The sequence below is a fragment of the Gasterosteus aculeatus genome, chromosome 9 (genome assembly GCF_964276395.1).
Source record: "Gasterosteus aculeatus chromosome 9, fGasAcu3.hap1.1, whole genome shotgun sequence".
Taxonomy (NCBI): Eukaryota; Metazoa; Chordata; class Actinopteri; order Perciformes; family Gasterosteidae; genus Gasterosteus; species Gasterosteus aculeatus.
The window spans coordinates 20604536-20630133 of record NC_135696.1 but is presented as its reverse complement, the minus strand read 5'-3'; the positions used below and the strand labels follow the sequence as shown (position 1 = coordinate 20630133).

At 46.2% G+C, this 25598-nt stretch overlaps 3 protein-coding genes across 12 annotated transcripts in view; 1 reads left to right on the top strand and 2 right to left on the bottom strand.

The window, feature by feature from the left end:
• Window positions 1-13479, top strand: part of usp34 (ubiquitin specific peptidase 34) — a 35364-nt gene extending 21885 nt beyond the window's left edge. For all 6 annotated transcript variants that reach the window (XM_040185744.2, XM_040185746.2, XM_040185741.2 and 3 more), the window contains exons 39-77: window positions 122-426; window positions 606-769; window positions 864-929; window positions 1433-1579; window positions 1758-1814; window positions 2169-2246; window positions 2350-2444; window positions 2533-2705; window positions 2800-2950; window positions 3036-3114; window positions 3212-3265; window positions 3342-3437; window positions 3519-3583; window positions 3666-3741; window positions 3955-4002; window positions 4086-4151; window positions 4249-4329; window positions 4442-4527; window positions 5015-5183; window positions 5412-5486; window positions 5622-5773; window positions 5962-6115; window positions 6197-6241; window positions 6369-6473; window positions 6825-6972; window positions 7347-7651; window positions 7759-8088; window positions 8694-8851; window positions 8939-9017; window positions 9277-9403; window positions 9523-9630; window positions 9849-9953; window positions 10031-10155; window positions 10265-10388; window positions 10470-10549; window positions 10655-10795; window positions 11370-11510; window positions 11597-11753; window positions 11941-13479. In XM_040185744.2, the coding sequence (XP_040041678.2) occupies window positions 122-426; window positions 606-769; window positions 864-929; window positions 1433-1579; window positions 1758-1814; window positions 2169-2246; window positions 2350-2444; window positions 2533-2705; window positions 2800-2950; window positions 3036-3114; window positions 3212-3265; window positions 3342-3437; window positions 3519-3583; window positions 3666-3741; window positions 3955-4002; window positions 4086-4151; window positions 4249-4329; window positions 4442-4527; window positions 5015-5183; window positions 5412-5486; window positions 5622-5773; window positions 5962-6115; window positions 6197-6241; window positions 6369-6473; window positions 6825-6972; window positions 7347-7651; window positions 7759-8088; window positions 8694-8851; window positions 8939-9017; window positions 9277-9403; window positions 9523-9630; window positions 9849-9953; window positions 10031-10155; window positions 10265-10388; window positions 10470-10549; window positions 10655-10795; window positions 11370-11510; window positions 11597-11753; window positions 11941-12674 (5449 nt within the window). In that variant the 3' untranslated portion in view covers window positions 12675-13479. The remainder of the gene's footprint in view (window positions 1-121; window positions 427-605; window positions 770-863; window positions 930-1432; window positions 1580-1757; window positions 1815-2168; window positions 2247-2349; window positions 2445-2532; window positions 2706-2799; window positions 2951-3035; window positions 3115-3211; window positions 3266-3341; window positions 3438-3518; window positions 3584-3665; window positions 3742-3954; window positions 4003-4085; window positions 4152-4248; window positions 4330-4441; window positions 4528-5014; window positions 5184-5411; window positions 5487-5621; window positions 5774-5961; window positions 6116-6196; window positions 6242-6368; window positions 6474-6824; window positions 6973-7346; window positions 7652-7758; window positions 8089-8693; window positions 8852-8938; window positions 9018-9276; window positions 9404-9522; window positions 9631-9848; window positions 9954-10030; window positions 10156-10264; window positions 10389-10469; window positions 10550-10654; window positions 10796-11369; window positions 11511-11596; window positions 11754-11940) is intronic.
• A 670-nt stretch (window positions 13480-14149) lies between these two features.
• Window positions 14150-19093, bottom strand: LOC120824736 (cell adhesion molecule CEACAM6-like). Of its 4 annotated transcripts, none has more exons than XM_078079725.1 (9): window positions 18912-19076; window positions 17426-17776; window positions 17104-17313; window positions 16147-16416; window positions 15771-16031; window positions 15556-15649; window positions 15405-15462; window positions 14508-14593; window positions 14150-14424 (listed from the first exon to the last, which is right to left on the bottom strand). In XM_078079725.1, the coding sequence occupies exons 1-8, from the start codon at window positions 18958-18960 to the stop codon at window positions 14510-14512; spliced, it is 1377 nt and encodes a 458-aa protein (XP_077935851.1). In that variant the 5' UTR covers window positions 18961-19076; the 3' UTR covers window positions 14150-14424; window positions 14508-14509. The 4 variants fall into 4 exon arrangements, with proteins under 4 accessions (XP_077935851.1, XP_077935850.1, XP_077935853.1 ...); XM_078079724.1 differs by having other exon boundaries at window positions 17104-17319; window positions 18912-19073; XM_078079727.1 differs by lacking the exon at window positions 16147-16416 and having other exon boundaries at window positions 18912-19093.
• Window positions 19094-20105: 1012 nt separating this feature from the next.
• LOC120825729 (cell adhesion molecule CEACAM5-like) lies at window positions 20106-25368 on the bottom strand. Of its 2 annotated transcripts, none has more exons than XM_078079731.1 (9): window positions 25196-25358; window positions 23710-24060; window positions 23386-23601; window positions 22430-22699; window positions 22054-22314; window positions 21487-21580; window positions 21336-21393; window positions 20422-20507; window positions 20106-20338 (listed from the first exon to the last, which is right to left on the bottom strand). In XM_078079731.1, exons 1-8 carry the CDS (start codon window positions 25242-25244, stop codon window positions 20424-20426), a joined length of 1383 nt encoding a protein of 460 aa, XP_077935857.1. In that variant the 5' UTR covers window positions 25245-25358; the 3' UTR covers window positions 20106-20338; window positions 20422-20423. The 2 variants fall into 2 exon arrangements, with proteins under 2 accessions (XP_077935857.1, XP_077935856.1); XM_078079730.1 differs by having other exon boundaries at window positions 20117-20338; window positions 23386-23595; window positions 25196-25368.
• Window positions 25369-25598: the final 230 nt, after the last annotated feature.

The window sequence follows — 25598 nt, the reverse complement described above, 5'->3', positions numbered from 1 at the left end:
CTCTTGAATCTCATTGAACCAAATCACACGACCAGTAGCACAGAACTCAAATGAGCTGCCGCGTAAGACTTGAACCACGTGACCCCCTGCGTGACCCCCGGCGTTTTCCCCTCTCCTGCAGCCGCGAGATCCTGGACCAGCAGGACGGCGCCATCGAGGACGACGGGCTGACGGGCCTCCTGCGCATCGCCACCAGCGTCCTCAAGCACAAGCCGCCCTTCAAGTTCTCCCGCGAGGGTCAAGAGTTCCTGCGCGACGTCCACAACCTCCTCTTCCTGCTGCCCAGCCTGGCCGACCGCGCTCAGCCCAAGTGCAAGTCCCACGCCGCCCGGGCCGCCGCCTACGACCTGCTGGTGGAGACGGTGAAGGGCTCGGTGGAGAACTACCGCCTGCTGCACAACTGGGTCATGTCGCAGCACATGCAAGGTGAGGGAGGCTCATGAGCCGTGATCTGACTCAATTTGAGCTCCGCTACAGTGAAGCCAGTCCGTTCCTCAGAGACATTGTCCCTCCGGTTGGGATTAATGCCAGAGACGCCGGGACAGTCCCCATGACGTGAACAACAGACGTGGTTCTAAAAGGTCGTCCTGGTGTTCTTCCTCCAGCCTCTCACGCCCCCTACAAGTGGGACTATTGGCCCCACGACGACGTGCGGGCCGAGTGCCGCTTCGTGGGTCTGACCAACCTGGGAGCGACGTGCTACCTGGCCTCCACCATCCAGCAGCTCTACATGATCCCCGAGGCCCGCCAGGCCGTCTTCACCGCCAAGGTCAGTGCCTGCGAGACGAGCTGAGGGCAGAGCGACCCAGGCAAGCATCCTTTATATTCTTACATACTGTGTGCGTGTGTGTGTGTGTGTACAGTACGCTGAGGACATCAAGCACAAGACCACACTGCTGGAGCTGCAGAAGATGTTCACGTATCTCATGGTGAGTTTTACATTTGTTCCTCCAGCGGATGTTTTGTTGTCCTCATGTTCCTTCAATATTTTCTGAAGTTTGGACACATTTCTCTCAATGAAAATGTGTAAAAAAAATTGTTTTTAAATTAATTTATTGTCAAATGAATTATCATGAAAATTCAACTGACTTTTAAGATTTATGGAAGTAAAAAAAAAATATATATACATAATAATATATTTATATATAATATATATATTTTTTACTTCCATAAATCTTAAAAGTTAATTGAATTTTCATGATAATTCACTTGACAATAAATTCAACATTTAACAATGGAATCTATTTACCTCGGCTGTAATCAATGTAGGGTTTTATTTTTTATTTGTCTGACTAAATGTGGTAAATTTAGTACTTCTATCAAGATTCTTACAACCTTCAACCAGTCTGCTCAGTGGATGAAAACTTGAGTGCAAACGGACTTTTTATTAGAAGCAGCTGAACTTTCCGTTTCCTCCCGTCCGTCCCTTCAGGAGAGCGAGAGGAAAGCCTACAACCCCCGACCGTTCTGTAAGACCTACACGATGGACAAACAGCCGCTCAACACCGGGGAGCAGAAGGACATGACCGAGTTCTTCACCGACCTCATCACCAAGATAGAGGAGATGTCGCAAGAGCTGGTAAACTCACACGGCTTCACAATAGTTCCTCACTTTCATCAAAGACTCGTGTGATGAGGATCTGGATCCGAGTGATGGACATGAAGCAAAGTGCATGAAGGGAAAATCTGCAAGGAGCTCAAAGTGATAAAGATTATTCACCTGTTCATTCATGAACGTGTCTTATTTCTTCTCACAGAAGAACACAGTGAAGACTTTGTTTGGAGGCGTCATCACCAACAACGTGGTCTCTCTGGTCAGTTCGACGATGTTTCATTTGAATCGAGGAATATTGAACTTAAAAGTTACCAATTATTTTCTCCGATAATTGTTATTTAGGTCTTTAATATTCTGATGACCAAGAAGAAGCCATCAAGCTTCAAGCACACCTCTTAGCTTTGATATTATTTATCCATTGCTATTTTTAATAAATACAAAGTCTAGATTTTTCCCGCTGTAGTGATAACAAAGAATATTTGTGCTGCTCATACAGACGTCACATCTTTATAATTATTCTTCCAAATGTAGCGCAGAAGTGAAATTAGTTAAATCACAGCGTGACAAAGCGGTGAAATGAAAGATTCTGATCCTGCGACGTGTTGTCCTGCAGGACTGCGACCACGTCAGCCAAACGGCGGAGGAGTTTTACACCGTCCGATGTCAAGTGGCGGATATGAAGAACATCTACGTGAGTGTTTAAAACGCCGCACATTTACTCAAGTGCTTCACTGAAGTATCAAAGTGTTGTGAGGGAAGCTGTAACCTTCCTCTTTCGTGCCGCCGCGTTGCAGGAGTCTCTGGATGAGGTGACCATCAAGGACACCCTGGAGGGGGACAACATGTACACCTGCTCGCAGTGTGGCAAGAAGGTCCGCGCTGAGAAAAGGTCCGTGCGGCTCGCTCCACCCAAGTGAGCAAATGCGTTTCGATCCGTGAAGCAAAAGCGCTCGTGATTCGATCGTCTCCTCCCGCAGGGCGTGTTTCAAAAAGCTGCCGCGCATCCTGAGCTTCAACACCATGCGGTACACCTTCAACATGGTGACGATGATGAAGGAGAAGGTCAACACCCACTTCAGCTTCCCGCTGCGCCTCGACATGACGCCCTACACCGAGGACTTCCTCATGGGCAAAGGAGAGCGCAAAGAGGGTTCGTCCCGAGGACGGCGGCTTCCAAAATCATTTGAACGAGTGGAAACGGGGTTTTATTTTCTACTTACTTCAACTGTGCGTTGTGGCGGCAGGTTTCCGGGAAGAGGGCGAGGCGAACGCCACGGAGAGCTACGAGTACGACCTCATCGGCGTCACGGTGCACACGGGCACGGCGGACGGCGGCCATTACTACAGCTTCATCAGGGACATCGTCAACCCGCACGCCTACAAGAACAACAAGTGGTGAGCGCTGGGCGGGAGCCGAGCACCCGTTCCCGAGGGGCGCCACCGACGGCGGAGACGTCACGGTGTGTGTTTCTTCCCGCAGGTACCTGTTCAACGACGCCGAGGTGAAGCCCTTCGACTCGGCCCAGCTGGCGTCCGAGTGCTTCGGGGGAGAAATGACGGTACGGGCCGCAGCCGGGCGGCGAAAATGAAACCGCTTAGTCCGTCGTCCCTTAAATATTTGCTGACATCAGGTTTTTCTTTTTTCCTTTTTTACAGACTAAAACCTACGACTCCGTCACGGACAAGTTCATGGACTTCTCCTTTGAGAAGGTGAGCGAAGTTCTCAGTGATGTCATTCAGTGTCTGCTGATGGAGGCGATGACGCAGTGTTTGACCCCACCCGCAGACGCACAGTGCCTACATGCTCTTCTACAAGAGGGTGGAGCTGGAGGAGGAGAACGGGAAGGACTTCAGCTTCGACGTCTCTCCCGATCTGCTGGAGGTGACTTCTGAACCAAAGCCTGGAGGAGCTCCTTTATCTCTGCGCCGGAGTGTTAAATGTCGCTGTCTGTTTCTCTTCCAGTGGATCTGGCACGATAACATGCAGTTTCTCCAGGACAAAAATATATTTGAGCACACGTACTTTGGGTGGGTATCCGACCCGTTACCTGCTCCTTCTTCACGGAGCGACTGCGTCCACTAACGCTTGTATTCACGGCTTTATTCTCAGCTTCATGTGGCAGCTCTGCGGGAGCATCCCCAGCACGCTGCCCGACCCCAAAGCCGTCTCCCTCATGACGGCCAAGGTGAGAAAAGTCACAGCTTGAAAGGAGGATACAGTAACCAAATTAGGCGCTAGAAGGCTTCTCGGGATTTTAGAGTCTTTGAGTGGGACGGAGAGTTCTGTCGATGCAGAGTTGGTTATTTCTTGTGTCTTTAAGAGTTGAATTCAAAAGGGACCAAACAGGCGAATAATAAACCGTTTCTTTAACAATAATAAACTCTAATTGTCTCTGCAGCTCAGCACATCGTTCGTCCTCGAGACTTTCATTCACTCCAAGGAGAAGGTAAAGCCCGCCCCCTTTTGACTCGAGGCCATTCGGTGTCTTGCTGCTGACGGCCGCGTTTCCTTCCCGCTTTGTCTCCTCAGCCCACAATGCTGCAGTGGATCGAACTCCTCACCAAACAGTTCAACAACAGCCAGGCCGCCTGCGAGGTTCCACCACCGCTTCTATTCTGGTTTCCCCTCATCGGGGGCAAGTGCTCGGTGGTGTTTTGTTTACAACCTCACGTGGCGTCCGTTTGTGTTTCAGTGGTTTTTGGATCGAATGGCTGATGACAACTGGTGGCCGATGCAGATCCTCATCAAGTGCCCCAATCAGATCGTCAGACAAGTGAGTTAAACGAGTTGAAACCTAATTCGCAGAACGCTTCCTGTTTCCCCGCTGTGAGTATCGCCTCATGCCGCCAACACACCTGTGACTCGCTGTGCTTCTGTCCTCCCAGATGTTCCAGAGGTTGTGTATTCATGTCATCCAGAGGCTCCGGCCGGTTCACGCCCACCTGTACCTGCAGCCCGGCATGGAGGACGGGTACGCTTCACTCCCATGAACAATAGCGAATGCTTCTTTTTACTAATGCAGACTTTGTTTATTAAGTTTACCTCCCAGCAAATATGTTCTAATATTCTCCCAAACGTATTTGCACGTTTCTGCATTTCAATGTGTTGTGATTTTATGGAAACGATTTAAATTTGTTCCCAACCGTTTACATTTTATTTCAGTCTCTCTTCGAAACCCGAAGCAACACACACACACACACACACACACACACACACACACACACACAGCAGATGCATTGTGATGCATTGGACCGGATCAATGCCTGCAGGCTGCAGTTATTAAGTGTCATTTATCCATCTATTCCTCGCCTCTTGTTACCCGGGAAGAAAACTTCTGAATGGTGATGCAGATGCTTCATGAATCTGGGACGTCTGCTGGCTGAAGCTCTGCAGCACCGTCTCACCGGCTCAACGGAGGCGACTCTGGTTGTGAAGACGTTGTTTTTCTTGTGTCTCAGCTCTGACGACATGGACGGGCCGGTGGAGGACATCGGCAGCCGGTCCTGCGTCACTCGCTTCGTGAAGACGCTGCTGTCCATCATGGAGCACGGCGTCAAGCCGCACAGCAAACACCTGACGGAGTACTTCGCCTTCCTCTACGAGTTCGCCAAGATGGGGGAGGAGGAGGTCGGTGTGAGCTGCTGTCGGTTTTTCATTAGAAAGTCGCCGCGGCGTAAATTGAGTTATGATGACGAACGCTTGTTAAAACATTAAGATTTACACTAATGAGCTGTTCATATTTTGCTCATTAACACCACAAAAATAATTCAGTTTACTCTTTTTAATGAGATTTTTATATTTTTCTGCACTGAATGTGATTTCTTATTCACGTCTGTCACATGTGTTTGTGTGCAGAGTCAGTTCCTGTTGTCACTACAAGCCATTTCCATCATGGTGCATTTCTACATGGGAACCAAAGGCCCCGAGAATGTAAGTTTAACGCCTTTATTCACTGTTTTTCTTTCCTCATGGGTGAATGAAATTAGTGATTATTCATCGGTCACACCCAGTTCAGCTCTGCTGACCTCTGATCTCACTCCATATGTCCTACCTACTGCGCCTCAGCCCCAGGTGGAGGTGCTGTCGGAGGAGGAGGGCGAGGAGGAGGACGAGGAGGAGGACATCCTGTCTCTGGCGGAGGAGAAGTATCGCCCTGCCGCTCTGGAGAAGATGATCGCCCTCATCGCGCTGCTGGTGGAGCAGTCTCGCTCCGAGAGGTACGACATGGACGCCGCGCAGCAAGTTCCCCCCTAAACGCATTAAGATGTTCACTTCAAACCCGGGAGAAATGTATCGTTTAAACCAAGCTATCAGGTGTCATGTCCCCTGTTTGAACGAGTCAGCCACACACAATCATTGACGTGCTTTCGAAGGATTTCAGTCTCTTCTTCTTCTTCCCCTGGAGGCATCTGACTCTGTCGCAGAGCGACATGGCGGCGCTGACCGGAGGGAAGGGCTTCCCCTTCCTCTTCCAGCACATCAGAGACGGCATCAACATCAGGCAGACCTGCAACCTCATCTTCAGCCTCTGTCGCTATAACAACCGCCTGGCCGAGCACGTAGGTTCCTCACAGTCCCGCCCGCGGACAGGAGGCGGCGGGAAGCCTTGTTCTGATCCCTATTTCTCCTCCTGACTGCAGATCGTGTCGATGCTCTTCACCTCCATCGCCAAGCTGACTCCGGAGGTGAGTCGGTGTAAAGTCAACGCAGACGCGTCCGTCTGGTGTTCCTTTTATCCTCCCTTGATGTGTCTTGACACTTGATGATCTACAATATGAGATAATAAGACGCCGTTTGTCTTTCCTCCATCAGGCGGCCAATCCTTTCTTCAAGCTGCTGACGATGTTGATGGAGTTTGCAGGCGGACCTCCAGGGATGCCGTCCTTCGCCTCCTACATCCTCCAGAGGATCTGGGAGGTAAAACACAGACGCCCCCGAAATACATACGGCTTTGCTGAACCGGTTTCATATCTATTAAGTTCAAAATGAAGCATCTATTGTTTGTGTGTTTATTAAGACCTTTTTAACAAACAACTCGATCGCTGGAGATCAAAAACAGTTTAAAACGTTACGACCATCAAACATTTCTTTAGGTTGATATTTAAACACCCGATTAAATGCATGAAAGTGCAAATAAAGTATTTTTCCCAAATTCTGAATGAATTCCAGAGCATCAACAAGCTGATCGATGGCAGAAAGTTGAATCTTAATCACCAACAGCACCTCCTTGCTTTGTGCGTGTGTGTCTTTGTGTGTGCGCCGTGTCAGGTGATCGAGTACAACCCGTCCCAGTGTCTGGACTGGTTGGCTGTGCAGACTCCCAGGAACAAACTGGCCCACAGCTGGGTGCTGCAGAACATGGAGAACTGGGTGGAGCGCTTCCTGCTGGCTCACAACTACCCCCGAGTCCGCACATGTAAGCGCCAAGTGAATGTTAAAATCAACCCCTGATTAATATGGGCTAACTTATCATAATACGTGTGCACATCCGCCTCAGTTAATTGCGTTTTATGAATATTTATTTAGTATTTTTCTTTGGTAAGTGACTGCGTGATAAGACCAAGTTCATATGCTAATAATGACAATTTCACACGAATGTATATTACAATTCCAGTTTATTTTTTCCCCGTCTGGAAAAAGAGTAAATATGAAATAGTCCCTGTACACCAAAATTAAATCAACCATCACTTTGATTGAATGCAGCTCACTTTTACCCCTCTTTGCGTCATCGGTCATTCCATTATTGATGAACAATAAGCATCCGTCTGGTGTCTCGTCTCCCCCTTCCAGCGGCGGCCTACCTCCTCGTCTCCCTCATCCCCAGCAACTCTTTCCGCCAGATGTTCCGCTCCACCCGCTCCCTCCACCTGCCGACCCGCGAGCTGCCGCTGTCGCCCGACACCACCGTGGTCCTCCACCAGGTGTACAACCTGCTGCTGGGGCTGCTGGGACGCGCCAAGCTGTACGTGGACGCCAGCGTGCACGGCACCACCAAGCTGGTCCAGTACTTCAGCTTCATGACCTACTGCCTCATCTCCAAGACGGAGAAGCTCATGTTCTCCGGGTACTTCATGGACCTCTGGAACCTCTTCCAGGTACCACCAGCTGCTTGATCTGCTCCATGGAGACTTGTTTTAATATTATACTAATATTCCTTTCATCCGGTTAATTCCTCCACCCGTCTCTTCCGCTCCGCCCTCAGCCCAAACTGTCAGAGCCGGCCATCGCCACCAACCACAACAAGCAGGCGCTGCTCTCCTTCTGGTACAACATGTGCGTGGAATGCCCGGAGAACGTGCGGCTGGTGGTGCAGAACCCCGTGGTGACCAAGAACATCGCCTTCAACTACATCTTGGCCGACCACGACGACCAGGAGGTGGTGCTCTTCAACCGCGGCATGCTGCCCGCCTACTACGGCATCCTGCGCATGTGCTGCGAGCAGTCGCCCGCCTTCACCCGCCAGCTGGCCTCGCACCAGAACATCCAGTGGGCCTTCAAGAACCTGACGCCGCACGCCAGCCAGTACCCGGGGGTGAGTGTGACCTCGGGTCGGCGTCTGTCTCTGATTTTAAACTGCGACTGTCGCTGTTAAGTCAGGATTAGTATTTATCTTTACTTTGGGTTTAGGATTTGTTGACGTTTGTTTCATGGGATCAAACTAACAAATTCATTCTAACATTTAATTTGGATGATTTGGTTTATTTTTTATTATTATTATTTTTAAGTTTCAAGGCATGACAGAAACAATTAAACAACAAACATCATAATAAATCTGTCTGAAAACAAAAATAACAGGAAAATCTCATTCAAATAAATCAGAATAAAATAGTTGCACATCAAAAAGAATAAAACACATTTATTTACGTCACCTTCATCAATAAGTATTAGTATTTTCCAGATGTGCTGAACACCTGTGTGTCACATGCAACAATTAGTGTGTATGAGGGATGGAGAGGTGAAATATTTACAGCAAACTTTCTGTCACCACAGTGAGGTTTAATGTTTAGTGTGTGTGTGTGTGTGTGTGTGTGTGTGTGTGTGTGTGTGTGTGTGTGTGTGTGTGTGTGTGTGTGTGTGTGTGTGTGTGTGTGTGTGTGTGTGTGTGTGTGTGTGTGTGTGTGTGTGTGTGTGTTGCAGGCGGTGGAGGAGCTCTTCAACCTGATGCAGCTGTTCGTGGCGCAGCGGGCCGACATGAGAGAAGAAGAGCTGGAGGACGTAAAACAGTTCAAGAAAACCACCATCAGCTGCTACCTGCGCTGCCTGGATGGCCGGTCCTGCTGGACCACGCTCATCAGGTGAGGACACACACACACACGCACGCACACACACACGCACACGGTGTGAACGTGTCCACTGAACCGCGGCTCTGCTGCTCCTCTCAGCGCCTTCAGGGTTCTGCTGGAGAACGACGAGGACCGACTGCTGGTGGTCTTCAACAGGGGACTGATCCTCATGACCGAGGTAGGACCCGGATCTCCTCTGGACGTCACACAAGAAATAACCTCATTCAAACCATCGCAGCAAAAGAAAAATTAGACATTTAATTAAGCTGTGTGATATAATCCATTACGTCTGGAGAACGTTAATAATAACACTTGGATTAATACCTGATGTGCTGAACATCCGCTTTGAGTAGATAATAAAGTAAAGTTGTTGGTTGTTGGTGTCGTGGATGATGATGATGATGATGATGATGAGGCTCTCACTCCGTCCTCTCCAGTCCTTCAACACGCTGCACATGATGTACCACGAGGCCACGGCGTGCCACGTCACCGGAGACCTGGTGGAGCTGCTCTCCATCTTCCTCTCCGTCCTCAAGGCCACCCGGCCCTTCCTGCAGCGCAAAGGTCTCCTTCAACAGATACTCCGCCTCCGAGCTTCTTAAAGTTCATTTCCAGACTTGCAGGAGTGTGAGTCGTGTTCTCCTCTTGGTTCTGAGCAGATGTTTCTGTGTCTTGTCATCCAGATGTGAAGCAGGCTCTGATCCAGTGGCAGGAGAGGATCGACTTTGCCCACAAGCTGCTCACGCTCCTCAACTCCTACAGCCCCCCCGAGCTCCGCAACGCCTGCCTGGGTAACGCACACACACACACACAGACACACACACACACACACGCTGTATGCTTTAAAATCCACTTATCTGTGTGCTTCATTTTTTTATGAAGATGTGCTGTTTTCATTTTAATAATGTAAATATAAATAATCACTACTAATTTGTTACGTTTCTTCGGGAATCCTTTTTAATGCAATTCTTGCTCTAATGTTCGGGGCTCCTTGTTCTGGTCCCTGCAGACGTCCTGAAGGAACTCGTCCTGCTGAGTCCTCACGACTTCCTGCACACTCTGGTTCCCTTCCTGCAGCACAACCACTGCACCTTCCACCACAGCAACATCCCCAGTGAGTCTGCGCCCCGTCGCTGGTCACGAGAAGCGTTTCATCCATTTCCCACCTCATTTTATTGTGCTGGTCCACAGTGTCCTTCGGTCCCTACCTGCCCTGCAGAGAGAACATCAAGCTGATGGGAGCCAAGAACAACATCCGACCTCCGAGGCCGGAGCTCAACATGTGTCTGCTGCCGTCCATGGTGGAGAGCAGCAAGGTGGGATCAGCTGACCCTCACTGCGGGTCTCCACACCTGCAGGAGCCCGATGCTTGGTGGTAAACCGTGTGTGTGTGCGTGTGTGTGTGTGTGTGTATGTCTCTCTCAGGGTAAAGACGAGGTGTACGACCGGATGCTGCTGGATTACTTCCTGTCCTACCACCAGTTCAGCCACCTGCTGTGTCGCGTCGCCATCAACTGCGAGAAGTTCACAGACACACTCGTCAAACTGAGTACGCGTGGCCCGTTAAACACACACACACACACACACACACCTGTGTGTAAGGTATTCACACATCCACTGTGTCTCTCAGGCGTGCTGATAGCGTACGAGGGGCTCCCTCTTCACCTCGCCATCTTCCCCAAACTGTGGACGGAGCTCTGTCAGTCTCAGGTTGGTCCCTCTTTGAACTCACCGGACGAACGACGTCGTGGGGTCACCCGTGTGGTTTCCCCTCTTTCTCCGCGCTGATGGAGTTTTCCCTCGTTGCTCCTCCAGTCCGTTCTGGCTAAAACGTGCGTGAAGCTGCTCTGCGAGGATCCGGTCTTCAGCGAGTACATCAAGTGCATCCTGATGGACGAGAGGACGTTCCTCAACAACAACGTGGCCTACTCCTTCCTCACCTGCTTCCTGCACAAGGTACCTAAATAAAGCTGTACCGCAACCTGCTGACGTTTTGGCTTCTGTGCAAGTTATATATTTTTGTTTTGGTGTATTTTATCATTGAAATATATGAGCATCTTTAAATTGGCCTTGATTATCTTTTTTCCATCCTGTTAATGACTTTAAGGGCCAGTGTAGAATTTAGGGGGAACTGTCTGATTCTCTCTAAATGGACTATAATTTACTAAATGATCATCATGCTGCATTGAAGAAGACTTGAAACTAGAGATTGAGAACATAAACTCATGTTTACAATGTTTACTGATGGAACAAATCAGGAGGGTAGTGATTTTCTTATAGATTTCTATGGGACCAGAGTTGCCGCCCCCTGGTGGTCAGAACAGAGAATGCTCGTCTGATATTTAAATCGCAACAAACCATGAAAACTCACCTTGATACATTTTGAATTCTCTTGTTCTTAAGTCATAAACACATAATAATCAAAGGATAGTTTTTCCTCCTCGCCTCTCAGTTCTTCCGTAGTCCTGTCTTCTAACTGCCTGTCTAGAGGTCGTCACCATAGCAACGTGTGTGTGTGTGACGCTCTCAGGTCCAGGTGCTGTCCGGCCCCAGCTGCTCCAACCTGATCGGCGTCCTGGTGACCAACCTGCTGAGCGAGCAGAGCAGCCTGCAGCCCGAGCTGGCGGCTCACCGCCCGGAGCTCAGCAAGACCAGCGGCCTGCTGAACGGGGTACGCACGCCGCCACCGGACGCCGCCTCCCGTCGCCTGTCTCAGACCCCCACGGGACTCACTGCCTCTCCCTCTCTGCTCCTCAGGACCTGAGGGCCTTGCTGCTGCTGCTGTCCGTCCAGCCCCCCCAGGCCGTGGACCCGGCCCTCTGCCCGGCCCTGCAGGAGCTGCTGGCTCGCTGCCGCGTGTGCGTCCAGCGCCGCAGCGCCCTGGAGCTGGAGGCCAAGGACCACAAGGCCAAAGGTAACGGCGCCCGCGTGCACAGAGGGGGGGGGGGTGGAGCGGGGGCTGCACGCAGTGGTGTTTGGTTAAAAAGTAAAAGTAGAAAACGTGGCGTAATATTCATATTCATTTTGATGACATCATAGTTTAACCCCTAACCCTGCTTTTCACTGCTAACGGTGTTACGATAACTTTGTGTGTGTGTCAGCTGAGGATGAAGGGGCGACCCCGGTGAAGCGGCGGCGGGTGAGCAGTGACGACGACAGAGCCGGCGAGGCAGCGTCGGCGGCGCTCTGCGTGGCCTCCACCTCTTCCTCCTCGGCTTCGTCCCTCCCGCCCTGCTGCGAGCCGAAGGCCGACCACCAGGAGGCGCTGACGCCCGCCAGCACCTCCGACACGGAGACGCGAGACTCCTCCTCGCTGATCGACCCGGGAACCGAGCAGGACCCGCCCTCTCCTGACCCCACCCCCGCCCAACACCTGGACTCCTCCCCGAAAGAGGAGAAAATGGAGGCGTCTTCCTCCTCCTCCTCCTCGTTCTCCTCCTCGTCTTCCCTGCTGCAGGAGGCGGGCGAGGGCTTTGCGCAGGGGGAGGAGCCTGAGCCGTTGGGGCACGCGATGGCAGGTGGGGAGGAGGAGCTGCAGGAGGGGAGGAGGGGTGAGGTGACGGTCACCCCGTCAGAGGAGGTGAAGGATGAGAAAGAGGCGGGATCTAAGACCAGCAACATGTCGGCCCCGCCCCTCTCAGAGGACTCTGCCTTCCCATCGGCTTCCGGGCTGGTGGGGGAGGAGCCAGAGGGCTGCAGTGGCCACGCCTCCTCCTCGCAGGCGATCCCAAGCTCCACCCCCCCACCTGACATGCTGGACATGCTGTACAGGACGGTGGAAGCCACCATCGCCATAGTTACCAAACTGTCCGTTAAGGGCCCGCCCTCTTCATGACATCATCAACTCACAGCCGCCATGAGATCTTTAGCAAAAACAATTTTCTTTATTTCTTCCTCTTCAGAAGATCAGAGAATTCTTCTTCTGCTGTTTGTGTGCTGCTGTCCTCCTGCTGATGTTCAGTCGGTTGGTTCTTCAGCTCGCCGTGTCGTTCCGCTCTGTAGACATTCGGACCCCCCGACCCCCCCGACCACTAAAGAAGACGAGCAGAAAAGTCGTACAAGCTATAGCACATTTCTTTCAAAGGGCAAAAAAATAGCATTTTTTTTGTTTTTATTTGTGTGTTTTATACTGATTTGAATTAGTTTTTATTTGTTTGAGGTTTGCTGTAACGGGGAAAGGTTTACAGAACTTTGGTCTCCTCTGTATGTAATTTAATTTTATTGCATTTTTACTGTGTATAAAAATGGTCGTCCTCGGTGCCAGTTTTGTACTTATTGAACAAGGCAAAAGAAAGTTGCCTTGATTTCTTCTGTGGTTTAAATATCCAGAAACTAAGTTTACCTGTAAATTAAGAGAACCACAAGAAACTTGATTCTGTAAAGAATCCTCTAGTCATTGCCTGAAGGTGTATATGAAATCTATATATAAATATATAAATATCTTTATATATATATGAATATATAAAAGCGGTGCTTTATTTGACTGGTTGTAATAAAGCCCCCCATGTTGGACCAGCTGGAGCTTTTTATTTTCTTTACTGAAGTACATTCCACAATCTACTGTTTACTTTTGCTTCTTCTGCTGTGTTCTGATTTTATTTTAATAGAGAATAAATTAATAAAGGCAGTTTTAATATGAAGAATGATGCGCTGAAGTCGTGCCGAGCTGTGAAGTTCTTTTCTCTTCTTCCTTCAGCGTTTGTCGAACAACAAACGGATGCTTTTAAAATGTTTTCAGGCGCCGGAGACGTACGGGAAGCCGAATGGATCAAAAAGCTTCATGCAACCGTAAGTAAAGCACTATTTCATTATTTAACCGTTGCAGCAGCAGCAGCGCCGACGTTTGATCACTTTTTTCCAACTATGGATTATTGAATTTTTTTATATTTTGTCCCTTCTACTGACTACGGTATATACTTTGTACTATGATGTGATATTTTACACTTTTTACTTACACATTCTCATTCAATACTGTGACTTTATAAAGATTATTGTATTAACATCTTGTACTATGAATCTTTATGGAATTTAATATATAATTATTTGTATTATATACATATATTAATATATATTACATTACATTTAGCTGACGCTTTTATCCAAAGCGACTTACATTACACTTTAAACTCATGGCTTTTTACATTTTGCCCGGTGAGCACGCATATATATATACGTGTATATACGCATATATATGCGTGTAAACAAAAGGCCCTCATAGAAAAAGTCCTTAGTTGACTTCACGCTCTACTCTGTCCAGAGACGTTACAGGTGGATTTTATCAGGTGGAGTAAATCTCTGATGAGATGGTGATCAGTGTTTCTTAAAGGCAATTTATTGCATTACATTTGAATCAAGCACACAAGTAATGTACCAGCACAGGTATAATTAAAGCACTATGAATATTCTGCTACACGCCACTGCTTCTGATATTTATCATAAGTTTATGTATAAAACACATTTCAGCATCAATGAAACAACAAAAAAACATTTATAATAAAAACCAATTCAAGAGAATAAATTGAAATGAAATACGTCCACTTGTTCCCGTCTCCGTCCAGGTGAGTCTCCCTCTGGTTTCACTGCATCTGAAGAAGATCACATGAAGTTATTCCTCAGAAATGGAAGCAGGAAGTTGTTTTGAGTTGCAGCAGACTGACACCTGGCTGACCTTCACACCCGGTCCTCCTGCTCCTCTGGGTCTTCTCTCTGTGCTGCCATGTCTGAGAGGTCCTCACACTCAGGATGAAGGTCCATCTGATGGAGAGACGATGAGAGTCAAAGGCCTCAGAGAAGCAGTTCAGATACAACCGACCCTCGGCTAAGCCCCTCCCCCAACGCACACTGTACATTCCTACGTTAGCAACCGTAACTAGGGACCAGAGGCCTTTAGAGGGTTGATGTCACTTATGGATTAAACATGTGGAAGACTGAATCCATCAACGATCAATAAAAACTCCTTTGTTTGCTCCGAGGTAAGATGCTAACGACGTTAGCTAGCTTAGCATGACAGTCGAATATGAATTATTCTCATTAATGTGTAACAAACATAAATCTGTCACCCAGGAGATCCTTGTTTGTTCCTGGTGTGAAACAACAAGTACAACTTTGTCTCGTGACTTCAGTACTTTAAATGAGTTATTTTAACGCTAACTAATATTTATTCCTAAACTCTGGTAGTTTTGTCGCCTGAACTTAACCAAGTATTTCATCATCTGGTGAAGACACAAGCGTATTTAGTAAAAGTCTGTATGACTGAAATGTAAACGTTGCTGGTTTGCATCCTGACATTTCACCGCCATGTTTACGTGCTGTGATGCTGAAGCTGGACAGACCTAGCAACAGTAACCAAGGGGAGGGGCTTAGCTGATGGTCAATACGACTCTTTGTCCTTTAAATGGCTCTTTGGATTCAAAGGACATTTGCATTTAAACGTGGTAAATAAATATTGGTGGTTCAAAAGGAGAAAGATGTTAGTGATGAAGTTACTTCTGAATTATCTTCATGACTTAATAACAACAGACGATGACCCTTTGGTGAGTTCTGTCTCTGAGGACAAATGTCTCACCTCCACAGCCTCTCTGGACTCATGTGGTTCAGTGGTGGAGCTCACAGCTTTCTTCTTCCTGCATTCAGTCATAAAACAAACAGATACACAAATAGATTGATGGACCTTTTCAAAGTAAAAGCTCAGTGAGGATGAGTTCTAGTTGCTTTACCTCGTCCACAGACAAAAGACAAGCAGAAGAATCAGCATCACAACCAGCAGAGGCCACCTGGTGATGTGAATTATCCTTGTTGTTCCATCAACACCTGGAGACACACAGTTATTAGACAAACAGCACGTTACCTCATCAGAAGGACTTGATTCATGGATAAACGTGCAGGAGATGCTGTTTGTTGATCAGACGATTCCTGTCATGGAGAAACTCACCAGACTCAGTAATCAGAAGTAAGGTGGAGTTACTACGTCCCATCTCGTTCTGGGCTTCACAGTAATAATTCCCACTGTGTTCAGCTGTGAAGTCAGTGATGGTGAAGATCTGTCCTGATGCTCGTGGTGAGTCTTCATGCTCCTTGTACCAGGTGTAGCTAGCTGCTGGGTTAGCATCAGCGCTACAGGTCAGAGTCACTGAATCGCCCTCCAGCATCTCAGCAGAGGGACTCACTGACACAGAGGGACGCTGTGGACCATCTGGAGGAGACGTGTCAACATATTGTTACAAGTTAGAGTTCAATAAATAGAAGTTGATAACAAAACACTACCTCAGTAGTGATTATGTTGCTTTTAAAAAGGTTGTTTCACTCACATTTCACACGGATCAGGATGAATTCAGACGTCTTCCTCCCCAGCTGGTTCTCAGCGGTACAGAAATACCATCCAAAGTCAGAGGACTGGATGGAGCTGAAGACCAGCTGAGGTTCTTCACTGAGAAGACGAGGGTCTGACGTTCCATCCCCCTTGTACCAGGTGTAGTTAGCTGCTGGGTTAGCATCAGCGCTACAGGTCAGAGTCACTGAATCGCCCTCCAGCATCTCAGCAGAGGGACTCGCTGACACAGAGGGACGCTGTGGACCATCTGGAGGAGACGTGAATAAACATACTAAGAGGTTAGAAGATGTTAGCGTAGATAGTTGATCATTTGAATGAATACTTGTGTGTCTTTCTCTCAGACTATCTCTATTATTCATCACAGCAGCTGTCACAGGTGAGACTCCTGCTGGTGTAAAGTGACAATAAGCAGCCTTTAATCCTTTGTAATGTTCATATCTCCACACATTCTTCTCTTTAGATGCTGCTTGTGTCCTTAGCTGAGTCGGTCCTCTCACTTCTAGTTGTTGTAGGAGTTATTGATTGTTTCCTCCACCAGCTGACACGTCACTTCTACTTATGTTCTGGAATAATTCACTTGAGTCTTTATGAAAATCACATTATTCTGTCTGCTGATGGTTTATATTTGTGTTTCTATTAATAAGAGAATGACATAAATAAAGATCTGTGTCTCCTTTAACATTTAGACTCCAGTGTGTTTACAGCTGTGATTAGAATTATATTGTTGTGTCAGTGTGTGAGTGACTCTTCTACACGTAGACTGCAGGGGCCGGGGATTGAACCAGCAACCCTCTGGTCAGTGGACCACGGCTCCACCTCCTGAGGAACGTTGTGCTTCATCTTTTTGATGCCTCTAGTTTACATGCAGCGGTCTGGTGCCTCAATGTGAGATGTTGGTGAAGCTCCACAGGCCGACACAGTGGAGTGAACTTACACACTGCAGGAGAACGTTGACCAGAAGATCCTCTTAAATTACAGGAATATCTGTCTGTAGAACCAGAGGAGACTAGAAGAGAAGATCCTGTCTTGATGTTCTCTTCATTCTTGTACCAGACGTATTCAGCACGATCAGACAGAACACAGCTGCTGTGACACGTCAGCTCCAACCAGGTAGAATCTGATCTTCTCACCTGCACCTGGAGACCTGAATCTGTGAATATTATTTATCAGTGTCAACATTCACAGAAGACATTTATACTCTAGTTTTCTAGATGTTGAACATTTGTAGATGATTAATATGTGAATTAAAATGTTACCTGTGACAGACAAAGTGACTCCAGGTGAACCAGTATATTTCTCTCCTGGTTTGTTTGTCATCAATGTGAGTTTGTACTCAGCTGAGTCGCTCTCTCTCACGTCTGTGATGGACAGATAACAACTCTTACCATTACATCCATACGTCACACGGCCTGAATACTCAGAGTCTGTTGTCAGATCCACAGGTTCACCATCTTTCTCTTTAGTGAACCAGAATGTGTCCTTTATATCAGAGGGATCTATTCCAGGTGGGTGTGTGTAGTCACAGGTTATAAACACTTCTGATCCTTTTGCAGCACAGACGTCAGTCTGACGGTAATTCACTCCCCATCCATCCTGACTCTGTATCACTGTAACACAGCACATCAGGAACCACAGTCACACTCAGAACAACATCACAGGACACACTCTCATTGGTAGTTTACTGAAGAGAAAAGATATTATGAGAAATATGAAAATCATTGAGTTTATAGAAAGTAATGAAAGAGTCCACGATGTCCACATGGACTCTGCAGCTGGAAGGAACAGCGACGTATTGAACCTGTGGACCTGAAAAAGCTCAAGTTGAAGTATTAGAAGGGTTTGGTTGATGAGAAGAAGAGTGTCTTTGCTCTGTGCTCTTCTGTCTGTGGTCAGTCTGCTGCAGAGTGGAGATGGAAACTGTAGAGAAATGCAGAACTCTGAGGGGAACGATACTGTGACATATAGATTAGTAGAATATGAACGGCACCTTTGGGGGGAAAGTGTGAAAATACACGTGTGTCTGTTCAGGCAATGTGGCCGCCATTTTGTCTGAAATTGAATATATTGTGTGTGTGTGTGTGTGTGTGTGAGTGTGTGTGAGGGCACATCTTACTATTTTACACACACACGCCTAAAAAACAAGGAAATGACCATGTTTGGTCAATTTTTGACAAAATGGCGGCACGGAAACGCACATTTTCACACCTCCCCCCTAACGTGACATTTATGTGCTGATTAGATCACACGTCACTGATAAGAAGTGTTTTAAGACTCGACTGGCTTTCAAAAGTCAACAAAAAATAAGAAATAGAATTTTCCAAAACAATATTTATTTGTCTAAAACCACAGAATGTGACTTTTCAGCATCCGGCAGTGAATCAAGTATCTGTGACACGGATCAAAGCTGCAAAATGTCCCTCAAAGAGACACTGAACAACCAGGAAGAGAATAAAAATGACCAGAAATACACAATAAAATGCTCCAAAGAGAAGAACAAACGTCGTCAGAGACTCGGAGTGAATAACAGCCTCTAAATGTGGTCTAATGCAAAGAAACGCTGCTGAACGATTAGAGGAAGTTCAACAGAGACAAATTATTCAGAGCATTTCTTCTTTGTTAATGTTCATTTAGTCATTATTTGTGTGTGATGACATCAGACCTGTGTGTGAAGCAAAAACACAGCTCCCTGTGTGTGTGTGAGGTGTGTAACGGCCTCACAATATAAATGTAGAAGTACAGTACCTTGTACAGAGAGAAGGAAGACGACTAATCCACCGGCTGATGGACTCATAGCTGCTCCTCTGTGCTCAATCAGCAGATCAGAAACTCTTTATTCAGTAAGTCACCAGAAACACGTCTACATTAAAGAGGAGGCTGATGTCTCTGAGGTCAGCTCGTCTCTTCTGGAGTTGGTAACAAGCTGCTGTTCAACCCCAGCAGAGCTTCCTTCCTCTCTACGTCATTAGTGTGCATGAGCTGCAGAACAAGAAGCTGCTCTGATGTTATCGTCGTCCTCCGGCTAAAAGAAGAGTTCATAAACCTGTTAACGTGTAAAGATCATCTTGATGTAAAATAAATGTCGATTCATTTTCTGTAATTATTGTGCCAGGAATGTAAACCGATGTAGTGGAAGGAATTATAATATGTGTGATCATAATTATTGTACACAGGGCATCCAAACATAATGCTTAAAGCTTCCTTGATGGGTTTCTTCTATACTTCCCCAAGAAGGTTTTTTCTCCTGACAGACTAAAGTTCAGGAGTGAGGAACGTCACGACGACCAACATGGGAGGAGCTACGTTTGAATGTGCAGCCAATCACACACGGCCGTACAATGATGGACACACAACGGAAAATGTGAAAAGCCAGAAGCCTCCTGAGAACCATTAATGGTCATTTTATTACACTTTTCAGAACACTTCATTGAATCCTTGCAAACATTTTTTTTTGCAAAAAACAGTGTTCACTTTGTAGTTATGGGTTGTTGTGTGTAGAATGTTGAGGAAAATAATGAGTTTAATCCATTTTGGAATAAGGCTGCAACATAACAAAATGTGGAAAAAGTGAAGCGCTGTGAATACTTTGCACTGTATATATATATATATATATATATATATATATATATTTATATACATGCGCCACTCAGTCCAGAGGCGTTACAGGTGGATTTCATCAGGTGGAGTAAATCTCATCGTCTGAACAAAAGGTTTAACAAACTGTTTCCATCAGCTGCACACTTACAGTCCAATGCAATCAAACCTTTCCTCTACTTGTATAAGTTAATTTATTTTAGTGGCCCAGTGCATTTTGGGTTACGTGTTTTCTTTTTCAAACATTGAGACCATTTAACTCCTAAAATACATTTTATTTCTGCCCTTTGTCCTTTAATCCCATGAAGAAAGACTGGATGAGATGGTTGATCAGTCTTTCATTCCTAATGTACCAGCACAGGTCTAATTAAAGCACTATGAATATTCTGTTACACGCCACTGCTTCTGATATTTTAAGGCACGTTTATCTAAAAAACACGTTTCAGCAACAATGAAAATTACAAAAAAACATTTATAATAAAAACAGCGATCTAAGAGCAAAGAGAATAAATTGAAATGAAATACGTCCACTTGTTCCCGTCTCCGTCCAGGTGAGTCTCCCTCTGGTTTGACTGCATCTGAAGAAGATCACATGAAGTTATTCCTCAGAAATGGAAGCAGGAAGTTGTTTTGAGTTGCAGCAGACTGACACCTGGCTGACCTTCACACCCGGTCCTCCTGCTCCTCTGGGTCTTCTCTCTGTGCTGCCATGTCTGAGAGGTCCTCACACTCAGGATGAAGGTCCATCTGATGGAGAGACGATGAGAGTCAAAGGCCACAGAGAAGCAGTTCAGATACAACCGACCCTCGGCTAAGCCCCTCCCCCAACGCACACTGTACATTCCTACGTTAGCAACCGTAACTAGGGACCAGAGGCCTTTAGAGGGTTGATGTCACTTATGGATTAAACATGTGGATGACTGAATCCATCAACGATCAATAAAAACTCCTTTGTTTGCTCCGAGGTAAGATGCTAATGACGTTAGCTAGCTTAGCATGACAGTCGAATATGAATTATTCTCATTAATGTGTAACAAACATAAATCTGTCACCCAGGAGATCCTTGTTTGTTCCTGGTGTGAAACAACAAGTACAACTTTGTCTCGTGACTTCAGTACTTTACATTAGTTATTTTAACGCTAACTAATATTTATTCCTAAACTCTGGTAGTTTATTCGCCTGAACTTAACCAAGTATTTCATAATCTTTTCCTAAATGTGCTTCTGGTGAAGACACAAGCGTATTTAGTAAAAGTCTGTATGACTGAAATGTAAACGTTGCTGGTTTGCATCCCGACATTTCACCGCCATGTTTACGTGCTGTGATGCTGAAGCTGGACAGACCTAGCAACAGTAACCAAGGGGAGGGGCTTAGCTGATGGTCAATACGACTCTTTGTCCTTTAAATCGCTCTTTGGATTCAAAGGACATTTGCAGTAAACGTGGTAAATAAATATTGGTGGTTCAAAAGGAGAAAGATGTTAGTGATGAAGTTACTTCTGAATTATCTTCATGACTTAATAACAACAGACGATGACCCTTTGGTGAGTTCTGTCTCTGAGGACAAATGTCTCACCTCCACAGCCTCTCTGGACTCATGTGGTTCAGTGGTGGAGCTCACAGCTTTCTTCTTCCTGCATTCAGTCATAAAACAAACAGATACACAAATAGATTGATGGACCTTTTCAAAGTAAAAGCTCAGTGAGGATGAGTTCTAGTTGTTTTACCTCGTCCACAGACAAAAGAGAAGCTGAAGAATCAGCATCACAACCAGCAGAGGCCACCTGGTGATGTGAATTATCATTGTTGTTCTATCAACACCTGGAGACACACAGTTATTAGACAAACAGCACGTTACCTCATCAGAGGGTATCAGGGCTGCGTGGGGAGGCAGGACTCAAATGCGGAGTTCTTCAACAAAAAGACTTTAATAGTCATAAACTCCAACAAAGCAAAAGGCCAACGGGCAAAAACACACACAAGTACCGGGGGGGAGGAAGGCAGGAACGAGGAACATCCAGGACAATAGACAATGACGCGACAAGTGACACGAGACACACGGCTTAAATACACTAGGGAGGTGCAGGTGATTGGACACGGGTGGAAACAATCAGACGATCACAGGGGATGACAGGACAAGGCAGGAAGTGAAGTTACCCAGGGAGACAAGAAGCAGAAAACTACAAAATAAGACAGGAAGTGAACCACACCGTGACAGAGGCATTTGATTCATGGATAAACGTGCAGGAGATGCTGTTTGTTGATCAGACGATTCCTGTCATGGAGAAACTCACCAGACTCAGTGATCAGAAGTAAGGTGGAGTTACTACGTCCCATCTCGTTCTGGGCTTCACAGTAATAATTCCCACTGTGTTCAGCTGTGAAGTCAGTGATGGTGAAGATCTGTCCTGATGCTCGTGGTGAGTCTTCATGCTCCTTGTACCAGGTGTAGTTAGCTGCTGGGTTAGCATCAGCGCTACAGGTCAGAGTCACTGAATCGCCCTCCAGCATCTCAGCAGAGGGACTCACTGACACAGAGGGACGCTGTGGACCATCTGGAGGAGACGTGTCAACATATTGTTACAAGTTAGAGTTCAATAAATAGAAGTTCATAACAAAACACTACCTCAGTAGTGATTATGTTGCTTTTAAAAAGGTTGTTTCACTCACATTTCACACGGATCAGGATGAATTCAGACGTCTTCCTCCCCAGCTGGTTCTCAGCGGTACAGAAATACCATCCAAAGTCAGAGGACTGGATGGAGCTGAAGACCAGCTGAGGTTCTTCACTGAGAAGACGAGGGTCTGACGTTCCATCCCCCTTGTACCAGGTGTAGTTAGCTGCTGGGTTAGCATCAGCGCTACAGGTCAGAGTCACTGAATCGCCCTCCAGCATCTCAGCAGAGGGACTCACTGACACAGAGGGACGCTGTGGACCATCTGGAGGAGACGTGAATAAACATACTAAGAGGTTAGAAGATGTTAGCGTAGATAGTTGATCATTTGAATGAATACTTGTGTGTCTTTCTCTCAGACTATCTCTAGTATTCATCACAGCAGCTGTCACAGGTGAGACTCCTGCTGGTGTAAAGTGACAATAAGCAGCCTTTAATCCTTTGTAATGTTCATATCTCCACACATTCTTCTCTTTAGATGCTGCTTGTGTCCTTAGCTGAGTCTGTCCTCTCACTTCTAGTTGTTGTAGGAGTTATTGATTGTTTCCTCCACCAGCTGACACGTCACTTCTACTTATGTTCTGGAATAATTCACTTGAGTCTTTATGAAAATCACATTATTCTGTCTGCTGATGGTTTATATTTGTGTTTCTATTAATAAGAGAATGACATAAATAAAGATCTGTGTCTCCTTTAACATTTAGACTCCATGTGTTTACAGCTGTGATTAGAATCATATTGTTGTGTCAGTGTGTGAGTGACTCTTCTACACGTAGACTGCATGGGCCGGGGATTGAACCAGCAACCCTCTGGTCAGTGGACCACGGCTCCACCTCCTGAGGAACGTTGTGCTTCATCTTTTTGATGCCTCTAGTTTACATGCAGCGGTCTGGTGCCTCCATGTGAGATGTTGGTGAAGCTCCACAGGCCGACACAGTGGAGTGAACTTACACACTGCAGGAGAACGTTGACCAGAAGATCCTCTTAAATAACAGGAATATCTGTCTGTAGAACCAGAGGAGACTCGAAGAGAAGATCCTGTCTCGATGATCTCTCCATTCTTGTACCAGTCGTATTCAGCACGATCAGACAGAACACAGCTGCTGTGACACGTCAGCTCCAACCAGGTAGAATTTAATCTTCTCACCTGCACCTGGAGACCTGAATCTGTGAATATTATTTATTAAAGTGTCAACATTCACAGAAGACATTTATACTCTAGTTTTCTAGATGTTGAACATTTGTAGATGATTAATATGTGAATTAAAATGTTACCTGTGACACACAAAGTGACTCCAGGTGAACCAGTATATTTCTCTCCTGGTTTGTTTGTCATGAATGTGATTTTGTACTCAGCTGAGTCGCTCTCTCTCACGTCTGTGATGGACAGATAACATCTCGTAACAAAACATCCATACATCACACGGTCTAAATACTCAGAGTCTGTTCTCAGATCCACAGGTTCACCATCTTTCTCTTTAGTGAACCAGAATCTGTCCTTTATATCAGAGGGATCTATTCCAGGTGGGTGTGTGATGTCACAGATTATAAACACTGTTGATCCTTTTGCAGCACAGACGTCAGTCTCATGGTAATTCACTCCCAATCCATCCTGACTCTGTATCACTGTAACACAGCACATCAGGAACCACAGTCACACTCAGAACAACATCACAGGACACACTCTCATTGGTAGTTTACTGAAGAGAAAAGATATGATGAGAAATATGAAAATCATTGAGTTTATAGAAAGTAATGAAAGAGTCCACGATGTCCACATGGACTCTGCAGCTGGAAGGAACAGCGACGTATTGAACCTGTGGACCTGAAAAAGCTCAAGTTGAAGTATTAGAAGGGTTTGGTTGATGAGAAGAAGAGTGTCTTTGCTCTGTGCTCTTCTGTCTGTGGTCAGTCTGCTGCAGAGTGGAGATGGAAACTGTAGAGAAATGCAGAACTCTGAGGGGAACGATACTGTGACATATAGATTAGTAGAATATGAACGGCGCCTTTGGAGGGAAAGTGTGAAAATACACGTGTGTCTGTTCAGGCAATGTGGCCGCCATTTTGTCTGAAATTGAATATATTGTGTGTGTGTGTGTGTGTGTGTGAGTGTGTGTGAGGGCACATCTTACTATTTTACACACACACGCCTAAAAAACAAGGAAATGACCATGTTTGGTCAATTTTTGACAAAATGGCGGCACGGAAACGCACATTTTCACACCTCCCCCCTAACGTGACATTTATGTGCTGATTAGATCACACGTCACTGATAAGAAGTGTTTTAAGACTCGACTGGCTTTCAAAAGTCAACAAAAAATAAGAAATAGAATTTTCCAAAACAATATTTATTTGTCTAAAACCACAGAATGTGACTTTTCAGCATCCGGCAGTGAATCAATTATCTGTGACACGGATCAAAGCTGCAAAATGTCCCTCAAAGAGACACTGAACAACCAGGAAGAGAATAAAAATGACCACAAATACACAATAAAATGCTCCAAAGAGAAGAACAAACGTCGTCAGAGACTCGGAGTGAATAACAGCCTCTAAATGTGGTCTAATGCAAAGAAACGCTGCTGAACGATTAGAGGAAGTTCAACAGAGACAAATTATTCAGAGCATTTCTTCTTTGTTAATGTTCATTTAGTCATTATTTGTGTGTGATGACATCAGACCTGTGTGTGAAGTAAAAACACAGCTCCCTGTGTGTGTGTGAGGTGTGTAACGGCCTCACAATATAAATGTAGAAGTACAGTACCTTGTACAGAGAGAAGGAAGACGACTAATCCACCGGCTGATGGACTCATAGCTGCTCCTCTGTGTTCAATCAGCAGATCAGAAACTCTTTATTCAGTAAGTCACCAGAAACACGTCTACGTTAAAGAGGAGGCTGATGTCTCTGAGGTCAGCTCGTCTCTTCTGGAGTTGGTAACAAGCTGCTGTTCAACACCCAGCAGAGCTTCCTTCCTCTTTCCGTCATTAGTGTGCATGAGCTGCAGAACAAGAAGCTGCTTTGATGTTATCGTCGTCCTCCGGCTAAAAGAAGAGTTCATAAATGTTGATTCATTTTCTGTAATTATTCTGCCAGGAATGTAAGCAGTAGTAGGAATTATAATATGTGTGATCCTAAATAGTGAATAGTGAGAATTGTAGTTGTGTGT

Excerpts from the sequence above, each read along its gene's own strand:
- LOC120824736 (XM_078079724.1), bottom strand. The coding sequence starts at position 18,960 with ATGAGTCCATCAGCCGGTGGATTAGTCGTCTTCCTTCTCTCTGTACAA. Across the intron at positions 16,417-17,103 it reads TCAACGTTCTCCTGCAGTGT|ATGGTCCACAGCGTCCCTCT; the intron begins GTAAGTTCACTC and ends CGTCTCCTCCAG. Across the intron at positions 14,594-15,404 it reads AGTCCAGAGAGGCTGTGGAG|ATGGACCTTCATCCTGAGTG; the intron begins GTGAGACATTTG and ends TCTCTCCATCAG.
- LOC120825729 (XM_078079731.1), bottom strand. The coding sequence starts at position 25,244 with ATGAGTCCATCAGCCGGTGGATTAGTCGTCTTCCTTCTCTCTGTACAA. Across the intron at positions 22,700-23,385 it reads TCAACGTTCTCCTGCAGTGT|ATGGTCCACAGCGTCCCTCT; the intron begins GTAAGTTCACTC and ends CGTCTCCTCCAG. Across the intron at positions 21,394-21,486 it reads CTCTTTTGTCTGTGGACGAG|GAAGAAGAAAGCTGTGAGCT; the intron begins GTAAAACAACTA and ends GACTGAATGCAG.